Source organism: Bufo bufo, chromosome 7, assembly GCF_905171765.1.
Source record: "Bufo bufo chromosome 7, aBufBuf1.1, whole genome shotgun sequence".
Taxonomy (NCBI): domain Eukaryota; kingdom Metazoa; phylum Chordata; class Amphibia; order Anura; family Bufonidae; genus Bufo; species Bufo bufo.
Window position 1 is genome coordinate 25,413,628 of NC_053395.1, and position 25,814 is coordinate 25,439,441.

The 25,814-nt window shown below is 45.0% G+C and overlaps 1 protein-coding gene across 3 annotated transcripts in view; it reads right to left on the reverse strand.

The window, feature by feature from the left end:
* Positions 1-11,966: 11,966 nt before the first annotated feature.
* CASKIN1 (CASK interacting protein 1) overlaps positions 11,967-25,814 on the reverse strand; it is a 132,301-nt gene continuing 118,453 nt past the window's right edge. For 2 of the 3 annotated variants that reach the window (XM_040440689.1, XM_040440691.1), the window contains 7 exons: positions 24,247-24,341; positions 17,621-17,731; positions 17,284-17,385; positions 16,599-16,737; positions 14,238-16,277; positions 13,090-13,474; positions 11,967-12,718 (listed from right to left, as the gene is read on the reverse strand). In XM_040440689.1, coding sequence (XP_040296623.1) covers positions 12,619-12,718; positions 13,090-13,474; positions 14,238-16,277; positions 16,599-16,737; positions 17,284-17,385; positions 17,621-17,731; positions 24,247-24,341 — 2,972 coding nt within the window. In that variant the 3' untranslated portion in view covers positions 11,967-12,618. The remainder of the gene's footprint in view (positions 12,719-13,089; positions 13,475-14,237; positions 16,278-16,598; positions 16,738-17,283; positions 17,386-17,620; positions 17,732-24,246; positions 24,342-25,814) is intronic. The other variant, XM_040440690.1, reaches the window with a different exon arrangement.

The window sequence follows — 25,814 nt, forward strand, 5'->3', positions numbered from 1 at the left end:
TTCTCTATATATTTCTCAATTTTAATTGTAATATGAGACAAAATAGCATCAAAGGAAATGAGACGAAGACGGAAGAGCCGGGATTTCCTTTTATTTTAATGTTTAGTGTCCATGTAGACCACTCCTTAAGCGTATGTAAATGGTATCCTCCTCCTAGCAGTAGTATACAAACTGGATTCCAAAAAAGTTGGGACACTAAACAAATTGTGAATAAAAACTGAATGCAATGATGTGGAGATGGCAAATGTCAATATTTTATTTGTAATAGAACGTAGATGACAGATCAAACGTTTAATCCGAGTAAATGTATAATTTTAAAGGAAAAATACGTTGATTCCAATTTTCACGGTGTCAACAAATCCCCAAAAAGTTGGGACAAGTAGCAATAAGAGGCTGGAAAAAGTAAATTTGAGCATAACGAAGAGCTGGAAGACCAATTAACACTAATTAGGTCAATTGGCAACATGTTTGGGTATAAAAAGAGCTTCTCAGAGTGGCAGTGTCTCTCAGAAGCCAAGATGGGTAGAGGATCACCAATTCCCACAATGTTGCGCAGAAAGATAGTGGAGCAATATCAGAAAGGTGTTACCCAGCGAAAAATTGCAAAGACTTTGCATCTATCATCATCAACTGTGCATAACATCATCCGAAGATTCAGAGAATCTGGAACAATCTCTGTGCGTAAGGGTCAAGGCCGTAAAACCATACTGGATGCCCGTGATCTCCGGGCCCTTAAACGACACTGCACCACAAACAGGAATGCTACTGTAAAGGAAATCACAGAATGGGCTCAGGAACACTTCCAGAAACCATTGTCAGTGAACACAATCCACCGTGCCATCCGCCGTTGCCAGATGAAACTCTACAGTGCAAAGAAGAAGCCATTTCTAAGCAAGATCCACAAGCTCAGGCGTTTTCACTGGGCCAGGGATCATTTAAAATGGAGTGTGGCAAAATGGAAGACTGTTCTGTGGTCAGACGAGTCACGATTCAAAGTTCTTTTTGGAAATCTGGGACGCCATGTCATCCGGACCAAAGCGGACAAGGACAACCCAAGTTGTTATCAACGCTCAGTTCAGAAGCCTGCATCTCTGATGGTATGGGGTTGCATGAGTGCGTGTGGCAGGGGCAGCTTGCATGTCTGGAAAGGCACCATCAATGCAGAAAAATATATTCAGGTTCTAGAACAACATATGCTCCCATCCAGATGTCATCTCTTTCAGGGAAGACCACATTCTGCATCAATCACAACATCATGGCTGCGTAGGAGAAGGATCCAGGTACTGAAATGGCCAGTCTGCAGTCCAGATCTTTCACCTATAGAGAACATTTGGCGCATCATAAAGAGGAAGGTGCAACAAAGAAGGCCCAAGACGATTGAACAGTTAGAGACCTGTATTAGACAAGAATGGGAGAGCATTCCTATTTCTAAACTTGAGAAACTGGTCTCCTCGGTCCCCAGACGTCTGTTGAGTGTTGTAAGAAGAAGGGGAGATGCCACACAGTGGTGAAAATGGCCTTGTCCCAACTTTTTGGGGATTTGTTGACACCATGAAATTCTGATTCAACATATTTTTCCCTTTAAAATGGTACATTTTCTCAGTTTAAACTTTTGTTCCGTGATTTATGTTCTATTCTGAATAAAATATTAGAAGTTGGCACCTCCACATCATTGCATTCAGTTTTTATTCACGATTTGTATAGTGTCCCAACTTTTTTGGAATCCGGTTTGTATATCCTCAGGACAGGCCGCCATTATCTGATTGGCGGGGTCCAACACCCTGCAACCGCACGACGATCAGTTGTTCCAGAAGTAGCTTCAGTGCCAGAACTAACAGAAATTTCCCTTTACATAATGTTTCAGCTGACTGCAGCCACCACTAGGTGGAGCTGACTGGATAGGATTTTGAGCTCCACAATAAAGCATACAGTGAGCTCCCTCTAGTGGTCGCTGCAGGCAAAGAGAATTAGATTTATTTATTTCTACATCGATGCAGGGGATGTTTGTCAGAGAACAATAAATATCAAACAAATTAATTCAGCACAGAATATTGATACATTTAGATAATTTAAAAAAAAAAGATATCTGCCATGACATCCCTCTCCTATACCAGGCTGTTAGTACCAAATGTAATGAGGTTTGTATACTGACCTGTCTATAAGGGGAAACAGTATCCGAAAATTCTGCACTTCCCATGTGCATCATATTTGTCATTTATTGTCAGATTTTCCTCCAAAACACCCCAATTTATTTAGATCATAAATGGCACACTGACGACATATACTGCAGCTTCTCATGGTACAGATGTTGAGCCATGTCATGACCATTAATTTATTACAGTACAGAAGCCTGCTCGCTTATGACGTGGATGTGCTACACATCACATGAAAAAAAATGGCTGCAGCAGCCACCACTAGGGGGAGCTCATTGCATGGGAATTTATAGTTGCCATTAAACTCAATGGACACTGTACAAATCTATGTGCACGGAGCTCTCTTTAGTGGTGGCTGCAGCGAAATGCTGTTGTTTTACATCAGCAAGCAGAGGAAGGAGTTCCCCCTCATGATGGGGGGCCTCATAGCAACAGCGTGGTCTGCCTTTATGGTTCGTACGCCAAAGGGCTTCCTCAGCATGCTGTGTCATAGAGGCTATATGTAGCAGCCACCAGAGGGAGCTCACTGCATATAGTAGGGCCCCCTGCACAATCCAGTTTCCCAGTCACTGTCATTCACCCAAGCAATGCAAAGTGCAATGCCCAAAATTTCTGATGAATTTTTTCTTTTTTTTTTAATTATGCGAAATTAATTGTAATTAACATTTTAACCGGTGCTTTATAAAAATGGTGCTTGTTTTGAACATATTACATAAAATGTATTTTACACCAGACAACTGGCATGATACATTGAAAGCCTCCCCTGCAGCCACCACTAGGGGGAAGCTCGGTGCATAGGAATTTACACAGTTATAATTGATTGAGGCTGTAAAAATGTGTTTGCACCGAGCTCCCCCTAGTGGCAGCTATGTGTATAAAAGCTCCTCTGTACAGATTAGGAAAATAATCAGAATTTTGTACCTAAAGATAGAACGGTGGGTTGTAGCCATTGGAAAGGTGTTCTACATTTAATGGAGCTCTCAGTAGTGGTCGTACGGTGGGTTTTGCTTTGGGTCTCATTGATGTAGAAAAAGTCTCCACTCTACTCTCCAGATCACATCTCACCACCTGTGCACTTGACCCAATCCCATCCCACCTCATCCCTAGCCTCACCACAGTGTTTATCCCAGCCCTAACTCATCTCTTCAACCTACCACTAACCTCTGGTGTCTTCCCCTCTGGTTTTAAACATGATACCATTACACCATCCTCAAAAAGCCTTCACTTGACCCATCTGCTTTGTCCAGTTATCTCCCCATATCACTTCTTCCATTTGCCTCAAAGCTACTTTAGCAACATGTCCATTCTGAACTGTCCTCTCACCTCTCCTCCTGCTCCCTCTTTGACCGCCTACAATCTGGCTTCTGACCCCACCACTCAACTGAGACTGCCCTCACCAAAGTCACCAATGACCTACTGACCGCCAAAACCAGAAAACAGTACTCTGTCCTCCTTCTCCTTGACCTGTCCTCTGCCTTCGACACTGTTGACCACTCCCTTCTGTTACAAACTCTCTCATCTCTTGGCATCACTGACCTGGCCCTCTCCTGGATCACATCATACCTCACAGAACGGACGTTTATGGTTCTTTCACACGAGCAGATGCCGTGCGGGTAATCCGCTGCGTAAAAGGGAGCCAAGCCCCGCTCTGGACAGCAGAGACACGTAGCAGAAACATGACTGATAATGCTCTGTGCCTCTCTGTGATCTTTTTACTACAAAATCACAGTGAGATAAAGTTGTCACTGTGATTTTGTAGTAAAAAGATCACAGAGAGGCACGGAGCATTATCAATCATGTTAATGCTCCGTGTCTGTGCTGTCCGGAACGGGGCTTGGCTCTCTTTTACGCAGCGGATTACCCGCCCTGCATCCACTCGTGTGAAAGAGCCCTTAGCATCTCCCACTCCCGCACCACCTCCTCGTCTCATTCCCTCTCTGTTGGTGTCCCGCAAGGCTCTGTCCTAGGACCCGTGCTCTTCTCTATCTACACCCTCGGCCTGGGACAGCTCATAGACTCCCATGGCTTTCAGTATCACTCTTATGCTGACGACACACAAATCTACCTCTCTGGTCCAGACATCACCACCCTACTATCCAGAATCCCACAATGCCTATTTTCCATATCCTCCTCCTTCTCCTCTCGCTTTCTAAAACTTAACATGGATAAAACAGAATTCATCCTCTTTCCCCCATCTTGCTCAACCCCCCCCAACAGACCTATCTATCATGATCAATGGCTGCACACTCTCCCCGATCAGCCAAGTCCGCTGCCTTGGAGTGACCTTGGATTCTGCCCTCTCCTTCCGACCGCACATCCAAGCCCTTTCCACCACCTGCCGCCTCCAACTCAAAAACATCTCCCGCATCCGCGCTTTCCTCAACTTTGAGTCTGCGAAACTGTACATGCCCTCATCATCTCCTGCCTAGACTACTGCAACACTCTCCTCTGTGGCCTTCCATCTAGCACTCTCGCACCCCTCCAATCTATCCTCAACTCTGCTGCCCGACTGATCCACCTCTCACCCTATTACTCCTCTGCCTCTCCCCTCTGCCAATCCCTTCACTGGCTCCCCATTGCCCAGCAAATTCACTTCAAAGTACTAACAAATACATACAAGGCCGTCCACAACCTGTCGCCTTCCTACATCTCTGAGCTACTTTCCCGATACACCCCCACACGCACTCTCCGATCCTCACAAGACCTCCTTCTCTCCTCTTCTCACCTCTTCCCACAATCGACTCCAAGATTTCTCCCGTGCACCCCCCACACTCTGGAACTCGCTACCCCAACATATCAGACTCTCACCTACAGTGGCGGATTATAATTGGGGCGTTTGGGACTGTAGCCCCGGGCCCGGCATCCCTGGGGGCCCAACGCCGACCCAAACGGCAATAAACTACGGTGGGGCACGGGAGCGCATAGTTCCCTGCCCCCCGATCACCGCTATAGGCTTCGAAGCCTATGCAGTAGTAAAATCCCGGCGCAGGCGGGCATGATGACGTCATTGCGCGCCTGTGCCCGGATGCAGCACACTGACGTGTGTGCGCAGCGCGCCTGCCTACCATCTACGAGTGAGCGCCGACTGGGACTCAGGTATTGGCTTTTATTTATTTTTTAAGTAAGTAAGGGGCAAACTACTACGTGGGGGCAAATTACTAGTGTGGGGGACAATTAATACTGTGGGGGCTGTGAGGGGGAAATTACTACTGTGGGGGCAGTGTGGAGAAATTAATACTGTGGGGCAAACTACTATATGGGGGTAGTGTGGGGGATGCTGCTATTGGGTAGGAACTATAGGGGCATTTCTATTACAAGGACATATTAGGGGACATTATTTTTCAGGGATACTATACAGGCATTATTACCTGGAGCACAATATAGGGTGTTATTATTACTGGGGGGACTCTAGGGGACATTATAATTTCTGTAGACACTATAGGTACATTTGGGGGTCATTTATCAAACTGGTATAACGTAGAACTGGCTTAGTTGCCCATAGCAACTAATCAGATTTCACTTTTAATTTTAGACAGCTCATTTTGAAAATGAAAGGTGGAATCTTATTGGTTGCTATGGGCAACTAAGCCAGATTAACTTTACACCAGTTTGATAAATGACCCCAATTATGAGAAATCTAACATGTCTGTGTAACAAACTCTGCAGAGATGAGATGTGGCTGAAAGAATTAGTCATGGCGGGCTGGGTCAAACGGAGGAGAAGAGGAAAGAGAAGATCTACATGACAGGAGATGTCACTGGAAGTAAGAGGTATGTGGTGCTGTATTCTCCTATATGTAGAGCGGGCTCACTACTGTGACCTGCGTCTCCTCTTCTTCTCCAAGTCTTTTTTAAATGATAATTTACCGTATTTTTCGCTTTATAAGACGCACTTTTACCCCCCAAAATGGAGGGAAGAAGTCAACGCGTCTTATAAAGCGAACGAGGCCAGAAATATGGCCGTCACATTGCAGGCTGTTATCTAGAGACGCACCTCCAGTGTTAATAATGTGAGGCGGCGCCCTCTAGTAGGACGTGTGGGGCAGGCGGCGGTCATTGAAGCTAAATGCCGCCAGCAGGGATGTTTAATAGGACGTGTGAGCGCTCAGTCTGCTGTTGCTTAGCAGCACTGACGCTGTGCTGTCCTCCGAACCACACCTCCCTCCGCTACTGTGACGCGCTCCGGCACTGCTGCCGTGTATGTTCAGCTGGTGGTGAGCACGGCGGGAACTTCTGCTCTGCCGCCTCCACCAATCAGTTTAGTCAGATGCCCGACCGCTCGCCACTGCCAACTGCTCGCCACTACTGAACCCCCGGCACCCTGAGTCAGCACCGCTTTTCTACCTGAGACTTGGTGAGTGACAGCCTGGATATAAAGAAGGGAGCTCAAGGGCCGACCTGGACAAATACGTATTACATATGGCTATAACCTCTCCTCATCTATAGGAATACACCCATGTACTGCAGTACATGGTGCACTCTTTAGGATGAGGGGGGTTATAGTCACATTTAATATAAACACTGTCCAGGAGCTGTACTATTATTGGCCTGTGTATATTAAATGTGACTATAACCCCCCTCATTCATAGGAATACACCCATGTACTGCAGTACATGGATGAGGGGGGTTATAACACAGGTGAATTACGGTCCACTGGACAGTGTTTATATTATATGACTATAACCCCTTCATCCATAGGTATGCACCCATGTACTGCACATGTTTTAACCCACCTTTTGGTTGAAAATATTTTTTTATTATTTTCCTCCTCTAAACCTGGGGTGCGTCTTACATTCAGGTGCGTCTTATAAAGCAAAAAATACTGTATGTATTTTAAATTTGGCAACTAAAAATGTAATCTGGCTCCTAAATTTTTCAGTTTAGGAGCCAGTGGCTCCTGGGTATTTTTGCAGTCCTATGTAACACTACACATAACATAAGGTAAAAGGGTTCTCTAGGATTTATATATTGATGGGGGTCCGACTCCTGGCACCCTAGCCAATAAGCTGTTTGAGGAGACCGCGATGTTCCAGTAAGCGCCGCAGCCTCTTTGCTCAGCGCCGTCATTTGATAGCACTGCGCTTGGTATTGCAGCTCAGCCCCAATCACTCAGATGGAACTGAGCTGCATCTAGACCACGTGAACGATGAATGTGATGTCGTATGGCCTAGGAAGAGACACTGGCGCTCACGAAGCACCGCAGCCTCTTCATACAGAAAATAAACTTGAAATTGAGGGAGGGGCCCGAGTTGGGTAGACAGCCCCTGGCCCATCATGCACTTAATCCGCCCCTGAGTGGAATCCTTCAAAAGCACCTGAAAACCCACCTCTTCAGACAAGTCTACAACCAGTGACCCTGCTGCCTCTATACCGCCATGACCAGTTTCACCCGCACCTACCGTGTCCTTCTCCCACACCATGTAGATTGTAAGCCCTCACGGGCAGGGCCCTCTCTCCTCCTGTACCAGTTTGTAACTCGTCCTGTTCATGCTTAGTGCAATTGTCTGTATTATGTATGTGCACCGCTCATCATATGTACAGCGCTATGGAATGAATGGAGCTTTAATAATAATGTAGCATAGTGAATATTCAATCTTTGGTCATGGCCAAGATCGGTAGCCTTAGGCCCCTTTCACATGGGCGAGTATTCCGCGCGGATGCGATGCGTGAGTTGAACGCATTGCACCCGCACTGAATCCTGACCCATTCATTTCTATGGGGCTGTGCACACGAGCGGTGATTTTCGCGCATCGCTTGTGTGTTGCGTGAAAATCGCAGCATGCTCCTCTTTGTGCGTTTTTCACGTAACGCAGGCCCCATAGAAATGAATGGGGTTGCGTGAAAATCGCAAGCATCCGCAAGCAAGTGCGGATGCGGTGCGATTTTCACGCACGGTTGCTAGGAGACGATCGGGATGGAGACCCGATCATTATTATTTTCCCTTATAACATGGTTATAAGGGAAAATAATAGCATTCTGAATACAGAATGCATAGTAAAATAGCGCTGAAGGGGTTAAAAAAAATAAAAAAAAATTAAACTCACCTTAGTCCACTTGATCGCGCAGCCCGGCATCTCTTCTGTCTCCTTCTTTGCTGATTGCAGGAAAAGGACATGTGGTGACGTCACTCTGGTCATCACATGGTCCATCACATGATCTTTTACCATGGTGATGGATCATGTGATGGACCATGTGATGACCGGAGTGACGTCACCACAGGTCCTTTTCCTGCAATCAGCAAAGAAGGAGACAGAAGAGATGCCGGGCTGCGCGATCAAGTGGACTAAGGTGAGTTTAATTTATTTTATTTTTTTAACCCCTCCAGCGCTATTGTACTATGCATTCTGTATTTGGAATGCTATTATTTTCCCTTGTAACCATGTTATAAGGGAAAATAATACAATCTACAGAACACAGATCTCAAGCCCGAACTTTTGTGAAGAAGTTCGGGTTTGGGTACCAAACATGCACGATTTTTCTCACGCGAGTGCAAAACGCATTACAATGTTTTGCACTCGCGCGGAAAAATTGTGCATGTTCCCGCAACGCACCCGCACCTTTTCCCGCAACGCCCGTGTGAAAGAGGCCTTAGTATCTCATCATGGTGCCCATAAAATAATATTAAGAGGGTGTCCATTCTGGCACAAAGGCTATGAGACGGGTCACCCCTCCCTCGCAGAGCTGCCCACAACCACCAGAGACCCCTCCTATATTGGAGACAGATCAGGAATCCTAAACTTCTTATAACGCAATATGAATTCACACACATGCCAAAATGAAAAAAAGGAATTAACAAAAACAATTTTTATTTTCTCAGACGTATCGATAACGGCGTCACAGATCACAAAGAAAATGCAATAGTCATCAACCGTAAAAGCACAGCACTGTAGGGAAAGCACCAAGATGCATAGCTGTCACAGGACGGGTGTACAGTACAGATCTCTTCCATAACTTAATCATAAAAAATAGATATATATATACTATGTATATATATGTTATATATGTATCCATCATGTAGACCTTTCGTGAATAGTTTAGGATTTTCTCGCTGCCTTCTTCATAAATAACACTCTATGTATTCGTATATTTCATTTATAATTGTACATTTTTTTTTTTTTTTTATAGTCGTTCTGTCATTTGTTTTCCAGCAGTGAAGGGGTTATTACGTCTGCGGCTAAAGAAAAAAAAAACAGGCCCCGTGAAGATACGAGGGGTCCCTGACGACCGTATACACCATATCCGCCACATATCACGTCTTTTAGTTCACACATACACCCCCCCCCCCCCCCCCCCCCCTCAGTACATACAACGGATATACTTATGGCACAGTATGAATGGTATAGGGTGGGGGTAGGGAGTGGTGACTAGAGGTGCAGCGCTGGGCACCATGACTGCTCATCTGGCAGGAGGCTACCGGCTAGGCTTTATTACGTGCCGATGGAAATGTATATCTTGTGTGCATGAGACATGAGCGGAATCGAATTGAAACCTGAAATCTGTCACAAAAGTATTTTTTTGATTACCTCAAATATTACTGTGTGCTAGCCAATAATATTTTGTTTTACAAAAATGTTACAAAATTGCATTCTGTGTCACAAAATTGGTATTCTGTGAAACAATGGTCATTTAGGTCACAAAATGTCATTCTGTAGCACCATGTACAACAGTACACGACAATGATGCCGCATCTTATGCCTATAAATCTGTCGAGAAATCCTATTTTTGTGACAATCGCTATTTTGTACCATCTATCATCTTGTGACATATTCGTGTCACACAATGCTATTCTGTGTAACACAACGGTATTATAGTTCACGAAATGTCATTCTGTAACACCAAGTTGTGTCTCGTTTCACAAAATAACATTACGATTTTGTCACCGTTAGTTTGTGACATCTATCATTTTGTGACACATTCGGTGTCACAGAATGTCATTCTGTAAAACAGTGGTGCCGCGTCATATGCCTATACATCCGGTGACAAATTCTATACTTGTGATCGATGACTATTTTGTACAATTTATTTTGTTGTTTTGTGACATCTATCATTCGGTGTCACAAAATGTCATTCTGTAACATTCTGTTGCTTCTCGTCTCACAAGATAACAGTACATGACATTGGTGCCGCGTCTTATGCGTATACACAGTATCTGTTGAAGAATCCTATTTTTGTGACGACCACTATTTTGTACCATTTTGTCACCGTTATTTTGTCTCACAAAATGGTACTCAAGTATAACAAAACCGTATTATAGGTAACAAAATGTCATTCTGTAATACTAAGTTGTATCTCATCATGAAATAACATTACATCACCATTTTGTCACCGTTATTTTGTGACATCTATTATTTTGTGACACATTCAGTGTCACAAAATGAACAGTTTTATAGGTCACAAACTGTGATTCTGTGACCCCATTTTGTGTATTGTTTCACAAAATAACAGTACTTGACTATTTTATACCATTTTGTCACTGTTATTCTGTGACCGCTATCATTTTGTGCCACAGAGTTCACTTTTGTGACAGTTGGATTTACCCCCGACTACGTTCATGTCTTTTGTGTGTACAATTTTTTGGCCTCTTCTAGTTGAGATATTTTCTTTTGGGCATAACTTAGGTCTAATGGTCCCTTGACACTGGCATAGGCCGACATCATCAAGTAGTCACGTTGTCAGTGCCAGACTTATGTAGAGGACAGCATATACAAAGACATGCCCTTGTGGCACCTTAAATTGTGCCAGTTTAGAAAGTGAAAGCTGAATTCAACGACACCACATTTCCTCAGTATTAACACTTATATAATCACTTTTAGGCCTAATTTTGAGGCAAATTTCTTTGGTCCCGAGCCCCCACACTCCCGAAAGCAGGGGCATTTCTGCCCGATCCAGCACCCAATGTGTAATGTCTACCAGCACCGGCCCCCTCACCCTTCAGCATAATATAATATGGAAGCAAGGCACAAACCAACAAATAAAAAATTCTCTATATACACATAAATAATGAAAACCAAATGTGCAAAAATATAAAACACATAAATCAGCAGATGTCGGGGGTTTGTGCTCTCTCATTTTCTGTACATATTATCCAGAAATTAGGATGGGGCGAAGGGGATTGGCGGCTATTCCGTGGATTCTGTTGATTTCCACGCACCAGTTATGGAATTTTTTTATCTTTCAAAAATATAAACGCCCCAGTTTTGACTCCTCCTCCATGACCCTCCTATCCTGAAATATAAATTCTGTGCTTTCTTATTAGTTGCTGGCGGGTTCAGGGATTGGACCTTGGGATTCGGGCTCTCCCATCCTTGCGCTCCAGGAATGGGAATGAGTCAGCGGAAAGTGGAGGCGCCATGGTGGCGGTGGTGGTGGTGGTGGTTGTTCTGTGGTCACGGGATCCGTCGATATTCCTATTCCTGGTCCCCCTTGAATCCCCAAAATACTTATTATTTCTGATTTTGTAAAATATTTTCTATGTAACGGAAGATAATTTTTTATTTTTTATTTTATCATCGGGGGGTTAAAATCTATATTTGGTAAAATAGGATATAGATAAATATGGGTGCAAAAATATACCTTATTCCCCTATCTGAGATATCATTGTTAAAATTTCTCAATATAACTAATAGGGCTAAAACACTGTGGATGCTATACATCTGCTGGCCGCCAGGTGGCAGAAGACAACCGAGGAATGTTCTAGGCAGGGCTCTCTACTTTTGCTCTGTGATTTGCATGCTCAGTGGGTGATTTACATGGATGGAGGGGGTAGATTTGCGTTACGGACTTGATATAGTCATATGGGGGCGCTGGTCGCTGACTACAAATGGCTATTGGGATACCGATTGGATGATGAGAGTTCAGGTAATGACCTGGTGTTTGCCTTGTTGAGTCTAGTCATCACCATATTCATTCAGGGGGGGCTTCTAAATTCTCACCAGCAGGGGGTGCTATAATCGCCTTCAGACAGCCGATAACGATGGGGGGAAAACGTCTATATCCATTTCTCACACTGAATGGTAACCGCAATCTTAACAAGACGAAAACAAGAAATACAAAAACGGGAAGCTTTCCGCGTAAGTTATGGGTCTGACGTCCAATAGGAGGCGTGCTGCTCCGCTGCTCAATGTGAACCCTTAGTGCTAACAACACAGCGTAGTCCTCTCGGTCCAGGTTATGACTGAACTCTGTGCTGCAATGCATTCTGGAACTTTTCTTCGCGTTTTTGGACCGCCAAAGCCATAGCCGTTGCCGCCTCCCGGTTGACCTCGGCCTCCCCCTCCCCGAACTGACTGAGCACAATCCTGAGGTATTCGGCTTTACTTGCTTGTGCTAAGGTTTAGACGTGTTCTGAGACCAGGTGGCAGAAATCGGAAGGGCCCTAGGAGGAGGCGGGTGGTCTGTACAGGACCCAGCAAGGGAAGCGGAGGCAGTCAGTATGACCTTGCCTTTGAGGAGAGAGCACTGTAGCTTCATTCCAACATGGCGTCCAGCTGGTCTGCGAGGTCGTCGAACATGCTGCCTATGTCATCCAGGATACTGACTGTACTCTTCTCCTCCAGGGATGAGCTACGGGAGAAGGCGAGAAGAACAAAGCAGAACATCAGATACTCAACAAAACGGGGTGGACCTGTGATCTCTCACCGATTGGTCAAAACAACTATGGCGCCAATTTGTGTGAGCTTAGACAGGACGTTCCCCCCCCCCAAATGCTGACTTGGTATGGCCAACTCATGCCTATATTAAATGGGTTTTCCAGGAGAAGAAATACAGCGCCTCTCCTATCCATGGGGCATGTGTGGTATTGCAGCTTAGCTCCACTGAAGCGATTGAGACTGAGCTGCAATACCACACACAAACTGTGGGCAGTGGCGGTGCTGTTTATGGAAAGAAGCAACCCTACTGTTTTCACGCCCCACCCTATGCCTGTAGACCCCACTTACTCTTTCTGTGCGTCCTCCTGCTTGATCTTCTCCTCCACAGCTTGCAGGGCCGCAGCCAGCGAAGCACTGGTCTCCTCCAACTTCTGTTGTGCGGCTTCACTGCCCCCTCCTTCTAGGGAAGAGCTTGTGATCGACAACCTAGGGGGTTTGATGGGGACCTGTAGGGGGTGACCCGGAGTCAGAGGCTTAGCAGGGCTGGAACACAGAGACGGGGGCGTGCTGGAAGGTTTGATGTTGTTAGGTTGCTTGACGGGAGACGGGGCCGGAGTTGAGCTTGCGCTAGAGGATTGTATGATCGCATGGGGTTTGGTGGGCTTAGGAGCTGTTGGGGGAGGAGTAGGTTTGGGAGAGACGGGTGGAGGAATTCCCATTACCTTCTTTACTTCTGAAATGCAGAAAAAAAAGTTAGTAATTCTAATATTCTTCTCTCGCTGAATCAGAGTCATAGAAAAGCCAGTGCGACAGAAAGAGAATATTTTCATGGTTGGGAATCCGACTGGAGACTGACTAGTAATAATTCTAAATGGAGCCACCATGTTTCACAGTCCTTAACACGTAAAATAAATCTCCACCGTTTGCCATAGGTCCAAAATTCTGTGCAGATTCGTTTCTTAATATATCTTTACAGCGTTCAGTTCATTTGTCTTATACCGAGCTCCAAATCCCCTGAATAGAATATTTGACTTCCTGCAGTCATCACTAGAGGGAGCTCAATGCATACTATATTATTGAGGAGTTCAGTGTATAAGTAGTATGCAGTTAGCTCCTGAGTTCCCTCTAGTGGTGGCTTCAAGCAAACAGAATTTTATCACTTTGGAACTCTGTATCAGATACAAGGATCTCCGACCTTCATACAAATATATTAAGAAATCAGTCAGCAGGGATTTGGGAACCTATGTAGATAAGAGATAAGGGAAGACAATATGGTGTTCAAGGGTGGACAATTACTAAGTCTATTAGCTATGACTTCCACCAGTTCCATGAGCAAAGGGCTATTAACTTCACAGTGACTGGAATCTCAACATTGTGTTGCGCGAAACTCCCCTTATGAAGATCCTACCACTCATTACCCTGTTACCTCTGCACTCAAAGTCCCCAAATCTGCACTAAGCTAAAAAGAAAAACATTTGGATCACAGGTGTCTTTACCTCCTCCGGGACCTGTGACTTGAGTCCTCTTTGTGGGAGTGGAAGGGGTCTTTCCAGGAGGGTGAATAATGGTGGGCTTTGGTGACACAGGTGGTTTAATGCTGCGCTCTGGGGTCTGCAGTATATGTTCTGAGCTGTCCTGTCGTCCTACTGGACCCAAGCTCATCTCCGAAACAGGGCGGCGTTTTACTGTGCCCATTCCATTTTGATAGACTACCAGTGGCTCTGCCCCTCCACCGTCCTTGTCTCGGGGCTTTGGCCTGCGCTTCACTGTGTCTGATTCTGTCAGTAAGAATTTCATATCTCCAGGATGCTGGCCCTGTCTGGCCTTCACCCTGCGCTTAAGTGTCACACTGGACTCAACAGAGGTCAAGTCCGCGTGTTTGGCTTGTTCTGCTGTTAGAGAGCCTGCCTGCTCCTTTGTTGATGGCCGTGGACGGTGTTTAACAGTCAGCTTGCGCTCTTCTGCAAAAGGGATTACTTCAGAAGGACTGCACGGCGAGTCAGGGGGCTTCGAGGCCTCTTGGCGTTCTCTCCGTGCTGCAGCCACTAGTCCGGTTACTGGTCCACTTATGGTCCTCCGACGATTAACTACCTCTCCATCCAGTCCAATGGCTTCACGGTGCTTGACACCAGCCACAATCCCTGGAAGTCGGTGAAGTTCAGGGCTGCCTGGATGTGGCATGAGGTGAAAGCAGTACCCATCAGACCCCCTTGGTCTCTGTCCAGATAGAGCCCTTGGTCCCCCACCAATGGATGATAGTTCTAGCATGGCAGTAATGCTCTTTACACTGCCAGCACTTCCAGTGTCCACTATGCCACCAAAGTCACTAGCTCTCCTGTGTTCCCTATAGCCCTCGCCGCATGCATCCTCAGCAGATAAACCATCACCGAGGTTAGTCCCAGAGATGGCAGAACTAGAACGCTTGGGTGGTGGTGGTGGGGGTCCTTTTTTCCTGGGACGCACTGCAAAGGACTGACTACGATTAACGTTCTTATCAACCCCAGATTGTGATCTTACAGAGTGGCTCCTACCCACTCTTCTCTGTCCTGTACCGTATGGACCACCATCAATAACCAACAGCTCTTCTTTATCTCCATCAGAACCATCATATCGATTCAAACTATGTGCCCGCTTCTTAGGACGTCCATGCTCTCCTTTTCCTCCTTCCTGAGCATCTTCATCATCATCTTCTCCCTCGCCTGCCGGTGGAAGGCATAAGACTGGAACTGACACTGGCAACACAGGCACTGCCTGTGCCAAGTGGGAAGGGACTCCTTCACCCTCAATAGGCTGCGGAAGAACATAAGCAAAACCTCTATGGGTGGGAGACTGAGGCAAGGAGCGAGGAGACATGGGTCTGTCAGAAGGTGGAAGAAGCTGAGGTGTTGGCTTCACTTTGGCAGTAGCTTGTGGGGTATTAACTGCTTGTGGTGATGAAGGGGTTCCCTTAGTTGGGGTTTGTGGTGGGGTATAGGTCTGTCCTCTTGAAGGAGGGAACGACTGCCGAGGCTTCCCTGGAACTGGTGGGACGCTGGCCCTTTTTACTGAATGTCCATGCTTGAGGGGCCTGGATTCTCGGGTTACATCTTCTCTCTTCACTTCTTCTGTCAAGTATTCCTGGCTCTTCGACATAACAGCACTAGGCCCTTTGCTTCCATCCCCCAAGAGTTCCTGGGAACTGCTGATGTGCCTAGCTCGACCACTCAGACTCCCTTCATGATGAAGCCTTGCTCCAGAGGGTCCTCTGTAAGAACCTTCTCTGTGGTGCGGTGCATGATTTATTTGATTTTCAGAGCCATCTGGAGTGTCACTAGTCATGGCTGCTTGCAACTCATCACTCAGATCACTGTCCTGGAAGGTCTTCATTTTTGGGGACTGACACTCTGCACTGTCCGGTGGAGGAGACTCGATCGACATTGACTCCAGGTTCTTCTGCGGTGGTCTTCTTCTCATGCTGCCTGAATCGAACTTACCATACTCAGACCTCTGGATCTCAGACAGTTTCTTTACGGCCAACATCAACTTTTTCTGGTGACCTTAAATTAAGAAAACAAAAAAAGGTCATTGAGTAGGAGATGGGTCGATGTTGGAAAAACTGTATTAGCACAAGTTTGGAGTAATAAGGGAAGTAAAGTTGGCCACAGCTATCAGCCAAATGAGCGTATGGCTGAAGCTGTCTTTAGAGTAAGGCCATTGGAGGCCACGGGCTAAAAAATGTACATGGAAGGCACAGGACCACCCAACCCAAACAGCAATGATCTTAGTATATTGTCATGGGTATAAGGAAGGATTGCAGCCACTAAACATTATAAAACTCTTTACCTCTAGAATATAATTGTAAATTTTCATGACCTTACCCAGCTTGATGATTCCAATTTCTTGCAAATCTTCCCAAGTTATATCGGTAATGAAATCAATGTTCTCATAACCATTTTCCACCAGGATCTTGTAATACTGACCAAGCCCAATCATTGATAGCCAAAGGGACAGGTTTGCCTGAAGAGAAGAGAAAATTTGAGCATGAAAACTACTGTGCACCATTTTTTTTATAGAAAACACCAAGGTCATCATAATCAAGGAAGAATTAAAGGGGTTGTTGCATGAAGACAACTCCTGCCTATATGCCCATCATGGAAGGAGGTCCTCCATCTAACAGCCACAATGAGGGATGAGCGAATCGACTTTGGATGTTTCATCCGAAGTCGATTCGCTCATCCCTAGCCACAATGGAGAGCTGGTCTGTAGGAAAAGCTTCCATTCTGGTGGACTTGATGCCATTTATACAAGGTGGCTGCAAAATCAGCTGTTTTCTGGGAGTGTCTGGAGCCAAACCCCTGGCAATCTTCCATGCCGATTCCCATATGAAAGGGGTTATCTATGGTGAGACGCAAGTTCAGCCATCACAACCTAGGTTTACAAACACAACTGACAATTTTCAATGGAGACGACATGGTCGTAAAGAGGAGGGCACATCTTCTCTTAAAGCGTTATTCCTATCTCAGCCTTTCATGGCCAACATGGTCTTCTAGTTCGTACACTCACTGGTTTGTAATCAGGAAGCCATTCTCCGATATTGAGGCTATTGATTTCGGAGAAGATCTTTTTCCTGTGCCCGGGTTTAGTCACTCCAATGGCTGTGAGATCCTGTGAAGAAAGCAGAACTTGATAAATGTGCCTGGAGCATATATACTGTATGCCTCAAATAGTTAATGGAGATGATGGTGTCCTAAAGTCCTAAGCTTTTTGGGCATTTGATGGTTACTATGGGTGATGTGAATGTGATTAGTGGTCTGCGATCAATGAACCAATGGTAGGTCCTAGTGGACCATTTGATCTATACTTAGAAAGTCCCAGCCACAATAAGTTATCGTGTTCTCACCTCGGGCGTCATCCGGCTGATGGTCGGGATGTCATATCCAGAATTAATAAAGTTGGGAGCATACAATTGGAGCTGAAACTTGCACAACCACTGGAAGACGGCTTCTGCGCTCTGTGAACGTGACAAGGATTATATTACGAGAAGAATATCTCTTGTATATTTCGGTCACCTCCCCCCAATTTCCCATTACATCTTCTAGGTGGTCTCTTATCTCGGAGCGCCCATGTTACCCAGTTAGTGTGATGATATCCTACATGGTGGTGTATGTACCACAGGGGCAAGGTATATGTCTTTTTTGGGGGCCTGTGGTGAGAGAGGGCCTGCCATTGAACTGCTTCTTGCTATCATAATCGCTACCTGTAACCACCACTTGAGGGAGCTAACCATATGTATACAGATCCCATTGAGTTCTATGCTAACTTTATAACTTCATATACAGGAGCTCCCCCTAGTGGTGGTGGTAGCAAGAATTATACCATCAACTCAAGAATCAGAGCTTCTCCGTACAGATATAGTTTGCAATTAAAATAGAATAAGCAGAATTAACTTTAATAAAGACATAGAGCATTTTTCGGCGTGGGGCTTATTTACAGTAGAGCTGTAAGGAGGTATGATTTCTGTGTACGCCCCTTGCTCTGCTATGCATATATTTTAATAAGGTGCATCCTCCTCAGATAATACTAAGACATTTCTGTGTACCGGGAATACACTTGCAGAACCCATTCGGCGACGGTCAGGCTGTAATGGTTGGTTAGTGGCGGTCGGTGTATCGCTCTAGATGTCTGCAGGATAATATATTACATGCTGCAATGTGTGACATTCAGCTCCAGTCTATGAAGGCTGTGGGATTAGGAGGAATCCGGCTTCATAGATCAATCTGTTGTCAAGATGCCCGCTACAGCAGATTTAGCACATTTATCTTGATCAGTGAAGTGTGGCGCGGTGTTGGGTCTGACTCGTGAACCGCTTAGCAGAGTGGAATTGGGCGATTTCCTGCGGTGCTGTTTGCTGGTGCTAGTTATTAGATTCATTAAAATTTCTGGCGTATAGCATTGTTTGTTGTCTCACTATTATTCCGGCTCCGGTCGGGCTGATGGGGATGGTAACGTAGCGAGAAATGAAACGGACCGCGAAAGAGAAATACTTATTTAGGAGCAATATACCATGGGGTGTGTCGGCATGGCACAGGCCGTCTGCTGTGGCCTATGTGTACAGTATATACAAACAGGGAGATGAAGGACGGAAATGGACGGCAGGGGCTGAGACGATGGGTGGCCATTACTAAGTGAAAAGTGCTAGAATAATGGCACAAGTGACGTCCCGTATGAAGAGTTGGGCTTTTTTTTTTTTTTTTTATATGTATGACAAATTTTAAAAATTATGTGGAAAAGGGTAAAAGTTTAATTTACTGCCTCCATCACAGTCCACAGCTGAATGCAGTCTTACAAACCATCTGCTCTTTCTCTTCATACTTTTGCTTCTAACTTCAGGGGATATCTCTCCTAACCCTGGCACACCCTTTTCTAATTTCAACCCCTCCCCATAGTAACCCTGGAAATCTCATAAACATTTGTTGTGTGTCCTCTCTTCCTTCTTTTAACTGTGCACTCTGGAATCCACAGTCAGTGTGTAACAAGCTCCCATACATTCACAACTTCTTTCATACTAATTCTCTTAACCTGCTGGCATTCACTGAAGCTTGGATTCAGCAATCTGATACTGCTTCTCCTGCTGTTCTATCTTACTGTGGCCTACATGTTTCACATACCCCCAGACCTGACAACAGACAAGGTGGTGGAGTAGGTTAATACCCCGGTTCCATCACTCTTATTTCAATCTTTTGAGGTCCACAATCTCAGACTATGCCATCCTCCTCTCTTGGACTTTCACAACTTTCAAACTCTCAGACGCATAAAGACAGTAACGCACTTGACCTGGTCTCTCTGCAGCATTTGACACTGTAGACCACCGTCTCCTCCTCACCATGCTCCTAAAGGACAATGTTCTCTCTTGGTTTTCTTCCTATCTCTCTGGCCGCTCTTTCAGTGTGTCATTTGCTGGCTCTGCCTCCCCTCCTCTCCCTCTTGATGTTGGGGTTCCTCAGGGTTCAGTCCTTGGTCCTCTCTTCACAGCCCCAATTGGAAAGGATAACAGCAGATTTGGTTTCCAGTACCATCTTTATGCTGATATCACCCAACTAAATACTTCTTTCCGTGATATTACCCCTGCTGTACTACAGAACACCATTGACTGTCTGTCCTCTGTCTCTAACATCATGTCCTCCAGTGATTGTCCGCTGTCTCTAACATCATGTCCTCTCTCTATCCGAAATTCAATCTTTAAAAAACGGAACTTCATCTACTAACCTATCTAAGGCCGAGTTCACACGAACGTGTGTGACCCGTGCCCGTGCTGCGGGCCGCAATGCCTGATCGCCGGCCGTAGGTCAGCCGCATCAGATCGCGGACCCATTCACTTTAATGGGTCCGCAATCCGCCCGTTCCGCAAAAAGATAGGACATATCTTTTTGCGGAACGGAAGTACGGGTCGCAACCCCACGGAAGCACTCCATAGTGCTTCCGAGGGGTCCCGTTCCGTGCGGCCGTTCCGCAATTCCGGATTTGCGGACCTATTGAAGTGAATGGGTCCGCATCCGTGATGCGGAATGCACACGGAACTGTGGCCGTGTATTGCGGCACGCAATTTACGGGCCGCAATATGGCCACGGATCACACACGTTCGTGTGAACTAGGCCTTAACCTGATATCTCCCTCTCAGTGTGTGTCACTACCATCACAGCTAGGTTTGACACCGATCTTTCCTTCACCCCCTATATTCAATCTCTTGCCCGCTCATGCCTCCTGCACCTCAAAAATAGAATCTGCCCCTCTCTTACTGTGAAAAAAACACCGAAAAAAACTCTCATCGTGACCCTGATCCATTCCCGTCTGGATTACTGTAACTCATTACTAACTGGTCTTCCCCTCACCAGACCTTCCCCTCGCAGCAGCCAGGCTCTTCTATCTGTCTAACCACTACTCTGATGCCTCCACCCTGTGCCAGTCATTGCACTGGTTGCCCATACAGTACAGGATTTAATTTAAAGTCCTCATTCTCACCCACACAGCTCTCCACAGTGCTCCACCCCCTACTTCTCCTCCCTCATCCCTGTCTACTATCCTACCCCTGCTCTCCAATGATTTGCCACTAACATCCACCATAATCCGAACCTCTCACTCTCGTCTCCAAGACTTCTCCTGAGCTGCACCAATTCTCTGGAACGCCCTCCCCCAAGCAATCAGGTTAATTTCCAACATCCACAGTTTTAGGTGCTCCCTAAAAGCATATCTTTTTAGGTTAGCCTATTGCATCCCCTGATCTAACTCTCCTCCATTCTCTGGTCCCCTATGTCATCCTTACAGCATCATACTTCTGAACTTGATCGATCGGCAGATAACCACCACACCCCATGAAGCACTACAGATATCAGCTGGTGGCGGCTCTTGCAGCCTTTTATCTACTCCCATATTTTAAGATGGCCGGACCAATGTACAAAACATGCACTTGTTACCTTCTGTGTCCCCCCTACCTCCTCATAGATTGCAAGCTCTTGCGAGCAGGGCCCTCGTTCCTCTTATTTTAATTGTTGACTTGTTTGTTGCTATGTTATTTATGACTCTGATTGTATATGAACCCCCTGATTGTAAAGCCCTGCAGAGTATGTTGCTGCTATATAAATAAAGATTATTATTATTATTATTATTATTATTATTATTATTATTATTTATTAATGCTGCAGCTTATGTAGAAATCTCCCAGCACCCCCTGCTAGTTCAGTGTCTTGAAGATGTACTCCTTAGACAAGGTACAAAGTGACTGCACTAGTAGAATAGTGAGTGCAGCTCTGGAGTATAATACAGGATGTAACTCAGGATCAGTACAGGATAAGTAATGTAATGTATGTACACAGTGACTGCACCAGCAGAATAGTGAGTGCAGCTCTGGAGTATAATACAGGATGTAACTCAGGATCAGTACAGGATAAGTAATGTAATGTATGCACACAGTGACTTCACCAGCAGAATAGTGAGTGCAGCTCTGGAGTATAATACAGGATGTATCTCAGGATCAGTACAGGATAAGTAATGTCATGTATGTACACAGTGACTCCACCAGCAGAATGGTGATGGCAGCTCTGGAGTATAATACAGGAAATTACTTATCCTGTACTGATCCTGAGTTATTTCCTGTATTATACTCCAGAGCTGCAGTCACTATTCTGCTGGTGGAGAAACTGTGTACATACATTACATTACTTATCCTGTACTGATCCTGAGTTACATCCTGTATTATACCCCAGAGCTTCACTCACTATTCTGTTGGTGCAATCACTGTGTACATAAATTACTTATCCTGTACTGATCCTGAGTTATTTCCTGTATTATACTCCAGAGCTGCACTCACTATTCTGCTGGTGGAGACACTGTGTACATACATTACTTATTATATACTGATCCTGAGTTACATCCTGTATTATACTCCAGAGCTGCACTCAATATTCTGCTGGTGCAGTCACTGTGAACATACATTACTTATCCTGTACTGATCCTGAGTTATGTATGTACACAGTGACTGCACCAGCAGAATAGTGAGTGCAGCTCTGGAGTATAATACAGGCTGTAACTCAGGATCAGAATATAAAAAGTAATGTAATGTATGTACACAGTGTCTCCACCAGTAGAACAGTGAGTGCAGCTCTGGAGTATAATACAGGAAATAACTCAGGATCAGTACAGGATAAGTAATGTATGTACATAGTGACTGCACCAGCAGAATAGTGAGTGCAGCTCTGGAGTATAATACAGGATGTAACTCAGGATCAGTACAGGATAAGTAATGTATGTACACAGTGACTGCACCAGCAGAATAGTGAGAGCAGCTCTGGAGTATAATACAGGATGTAACTCAGGATCAGTACAGGGTAAGTAATGTAATGTATGTACATAGTGACTGCACCAGCAGAATAGTGAGTGCAGCTCTGGAGTATAATACAGGATGTAACTCAGGATCAGTACAGGATTAGTAATGTATGTACATAGTGACTCCACCAGCAGAATAGTGAGTGCAGCTGCTGTGTGTGAATATACCCTAACACAAACCTGTACTTAGTGTTGACCTGTCCATGTGAGGACACCATTGAAAAGTCTATAAACCATTATTAATACTAATGACCATTCATGCAGTGGTGGCGGGTGTCTCTGTGTATATAGAAATGATCTAGAGTATACACTCCATAGACAATGGTGGTGTAGGTATAGACCTTCAGCTTTCTTGTAGCTACATGAAAATAAGTATGTGGAGTCAGGATCTGCACCTGCCATAATGTAAGACTAAGTACAGCCATGTCTGGGGAGAAGGAGAGGCAGACGGCTTCTCTTACATATGGCCATTAGTCAGGGCTGGGAGATCAATGGACATATTGATTGAGGATAAGAATAAACTCGCTCAAGGTGAACCCTCTAACAGCAAAACTCCCCCATGACGGAGATCTGCCTGCAGGACAACAGATAGGGGGCGCGCGAGTGCGGGACACCCAGGGTATGATGATGCAGGCCGTCTATTGTTATCAGGTGCATTACAATGGTTACTTGAAAGAGAAGCTGATTACTTAAAAGGTTAAATAGTTAAAAGGTTTACTTAAAGGGTTAAGCTGATTACTTAAAGGGGTGCTATCAGATTATAAAAACATGAAACCATGTATCCCTCATCCATGGTTTGTTTCTGGTATTTGAGCTTCTGGTCCATGAAGGCGGCCATGTTTTTTTTAAATCTTATACAATCGCTTTAAATAGTGACATGGTTATAAAGATTGAAAATCCTCCTTTCCCCAACAATGACGGGGATTCATAAACCATAGCTGCCAGGATTGTACTGAATTTTCAGAAACAATCCAAACAAATGAGGCTTGTCCTGGACTGGAAATGGGCAGGGCTTATGTAAGCCCCACCCAGAAGTCGATGGTGCTGGGCGGGTTTGTGGCGTGTCCGGGGTTGGAGCGTAAAATGACCTAAATTCACCAACAGAAATGTTAGTAGGTACGCATATTCTCACTCCTAGAGGAAATACATTAGGAGTGGGGTTTGTCCCTTTAAAAAAAATAAAGGGGGGCTGACACATTATAGAAAGTGACTACCACTCCTGCCGTAGGACGCATGCTGTTCATGCACTCTGCTCGATGGTAAATTGAAGGATTGTCCGGTTTGAATAATTTCTTTATATATGGGGTAAAATGGGTTGAAAAGAAGCAGCATTACTCACCTCGCTGATGTCCTGCTGCTGCTGTTCTCAGGCCTACAACTTCCACACTGGTCCTGATGCTACAAACAGGAAGTGCCTAGAGATGCCTACTCAGCCAATTACTGCAGGTCACCTTTATGGCCAGTGATTGGCTGAGCAGGCATCTCAGTTATTTTCTTTGTATCGGGACCAGTGGTGCCCGGCAATGACAGAGATCAGTGAGGTGAGTAATGCTTCTTTTTTCTTGTTTAACCTTTTCTTGCCCATATACAGTAAAAAAATGGAATCCTGCTGAAAGACCCCTATAATCACATTACCCTGTCACTTACCTTCCCTTCTGTCATGGCTTCCATCTTCTTTGAGTGGTCTCCATGCAATTGCTCATTGTAGGGACAGCTTGTAACGCTCTGGGGTCGTGCAGATCCTTCAAATAAATGAGAATTTTTTGAGAATATGATTGTGACACCCGCAGCCTCTAATCCCAGTTGAGGACAGCGAAGAATTAGCAGATTGTTAATAATAAAAATAAAAAATTATCTAAAGAGAAATCAAAATTAAGGGGGACAGGGGTACACAGTACACTCAGCACCAAGGAGCCGCCATTCACAGGTCACAAGGTAGGAGCAGAATACTATACGCTATGGTGACCAATAGTACAAAGCAATGCGGGGTCATAGATCAGAGCAGAGACATGCATTGACAGGAGGAGTAACTGGGTACAGGTCACATGGGAGTACAGGACAAGGCAAAATAAGAGCTATCAGGATACAATAATAAACCGAGATTGTGTTAGTACGAAATTAGGATTATACAGTAATCCGTCAGATTAGTCCCAAAGCAGAGGGAATAAAGGGTTAAGGCAATACAATCAATTATTCTAATGCAATATTAGTTGTATAAATGCAGAATAAAGTGAATCTCCACCTTTTGTCATCATGTCATTTTTAGGTCCAACATTTGGAGCTGATTAACTTTATTATATATCTTTATAGCAGTCGGAGAAGCAAATCCTTTGAAAACTTCTGTCTGCCTGCAGTCACCACTAGGGGCAGCTTACTGCATGCAGATATATACAGCTATCATGAGGGGTCCTTACTGCCTGCAGAAATATACAGCCACCACTAGGGGGAGCTTATGGCATACAGATATATACAGTCACCACTAGGGGGAGCTTACTGCATACAGATATATACAGTCACCACTAGGGGGAGCTTACTGCATACAGATATATACAGTCAACACTAGAAGGAGCTTACTGCATACAGATATATACAGCCACCATGATGGGAAGCTAGGCAGCTTACTGGATACAGATATACACAGTCACCACTAGGGAGAAGCTTACTGCATACAGATATATACAGTCACCACTGGAGGAACTTGATTATATATATATACAGCCATCACTAGGAGAAGCTTACTGGATATAGATATATACAGTCACCACTAGGCGGAGCCAACTGCATATAGATATATACAGTCACCACTAGGGGGAGCTTACTGCATACTGATAGATACAGTCACTATTAGGGGGATCTAAGGAGTTTTCTGCATACAGATATATAGAGACGCCACTAGGGGGAGCTCAGGAGCTTACTGAATACAGATATATACAGCCACCAATAGGGGAGCTTACTGCATACAGATATATACAGCCACTACTAGGGGGAGGTTACTGCATACAGATATATACAACCACCAGGTATAGAGAGTTTACTGCATAGACATATACTGCCACCACTAGGTGGATCTTACTGTATACTGTTAGTACATTGAACTTAATAATGACACAGTATGCAGTAAGCACCCAAGCTCCCCCTAGTGGTGGCTGCAGGCAGACAGAATGTTCTCATTCTTTATCTATGCAGCATAGTTGGAGCTCTGTATCAGAAAAACA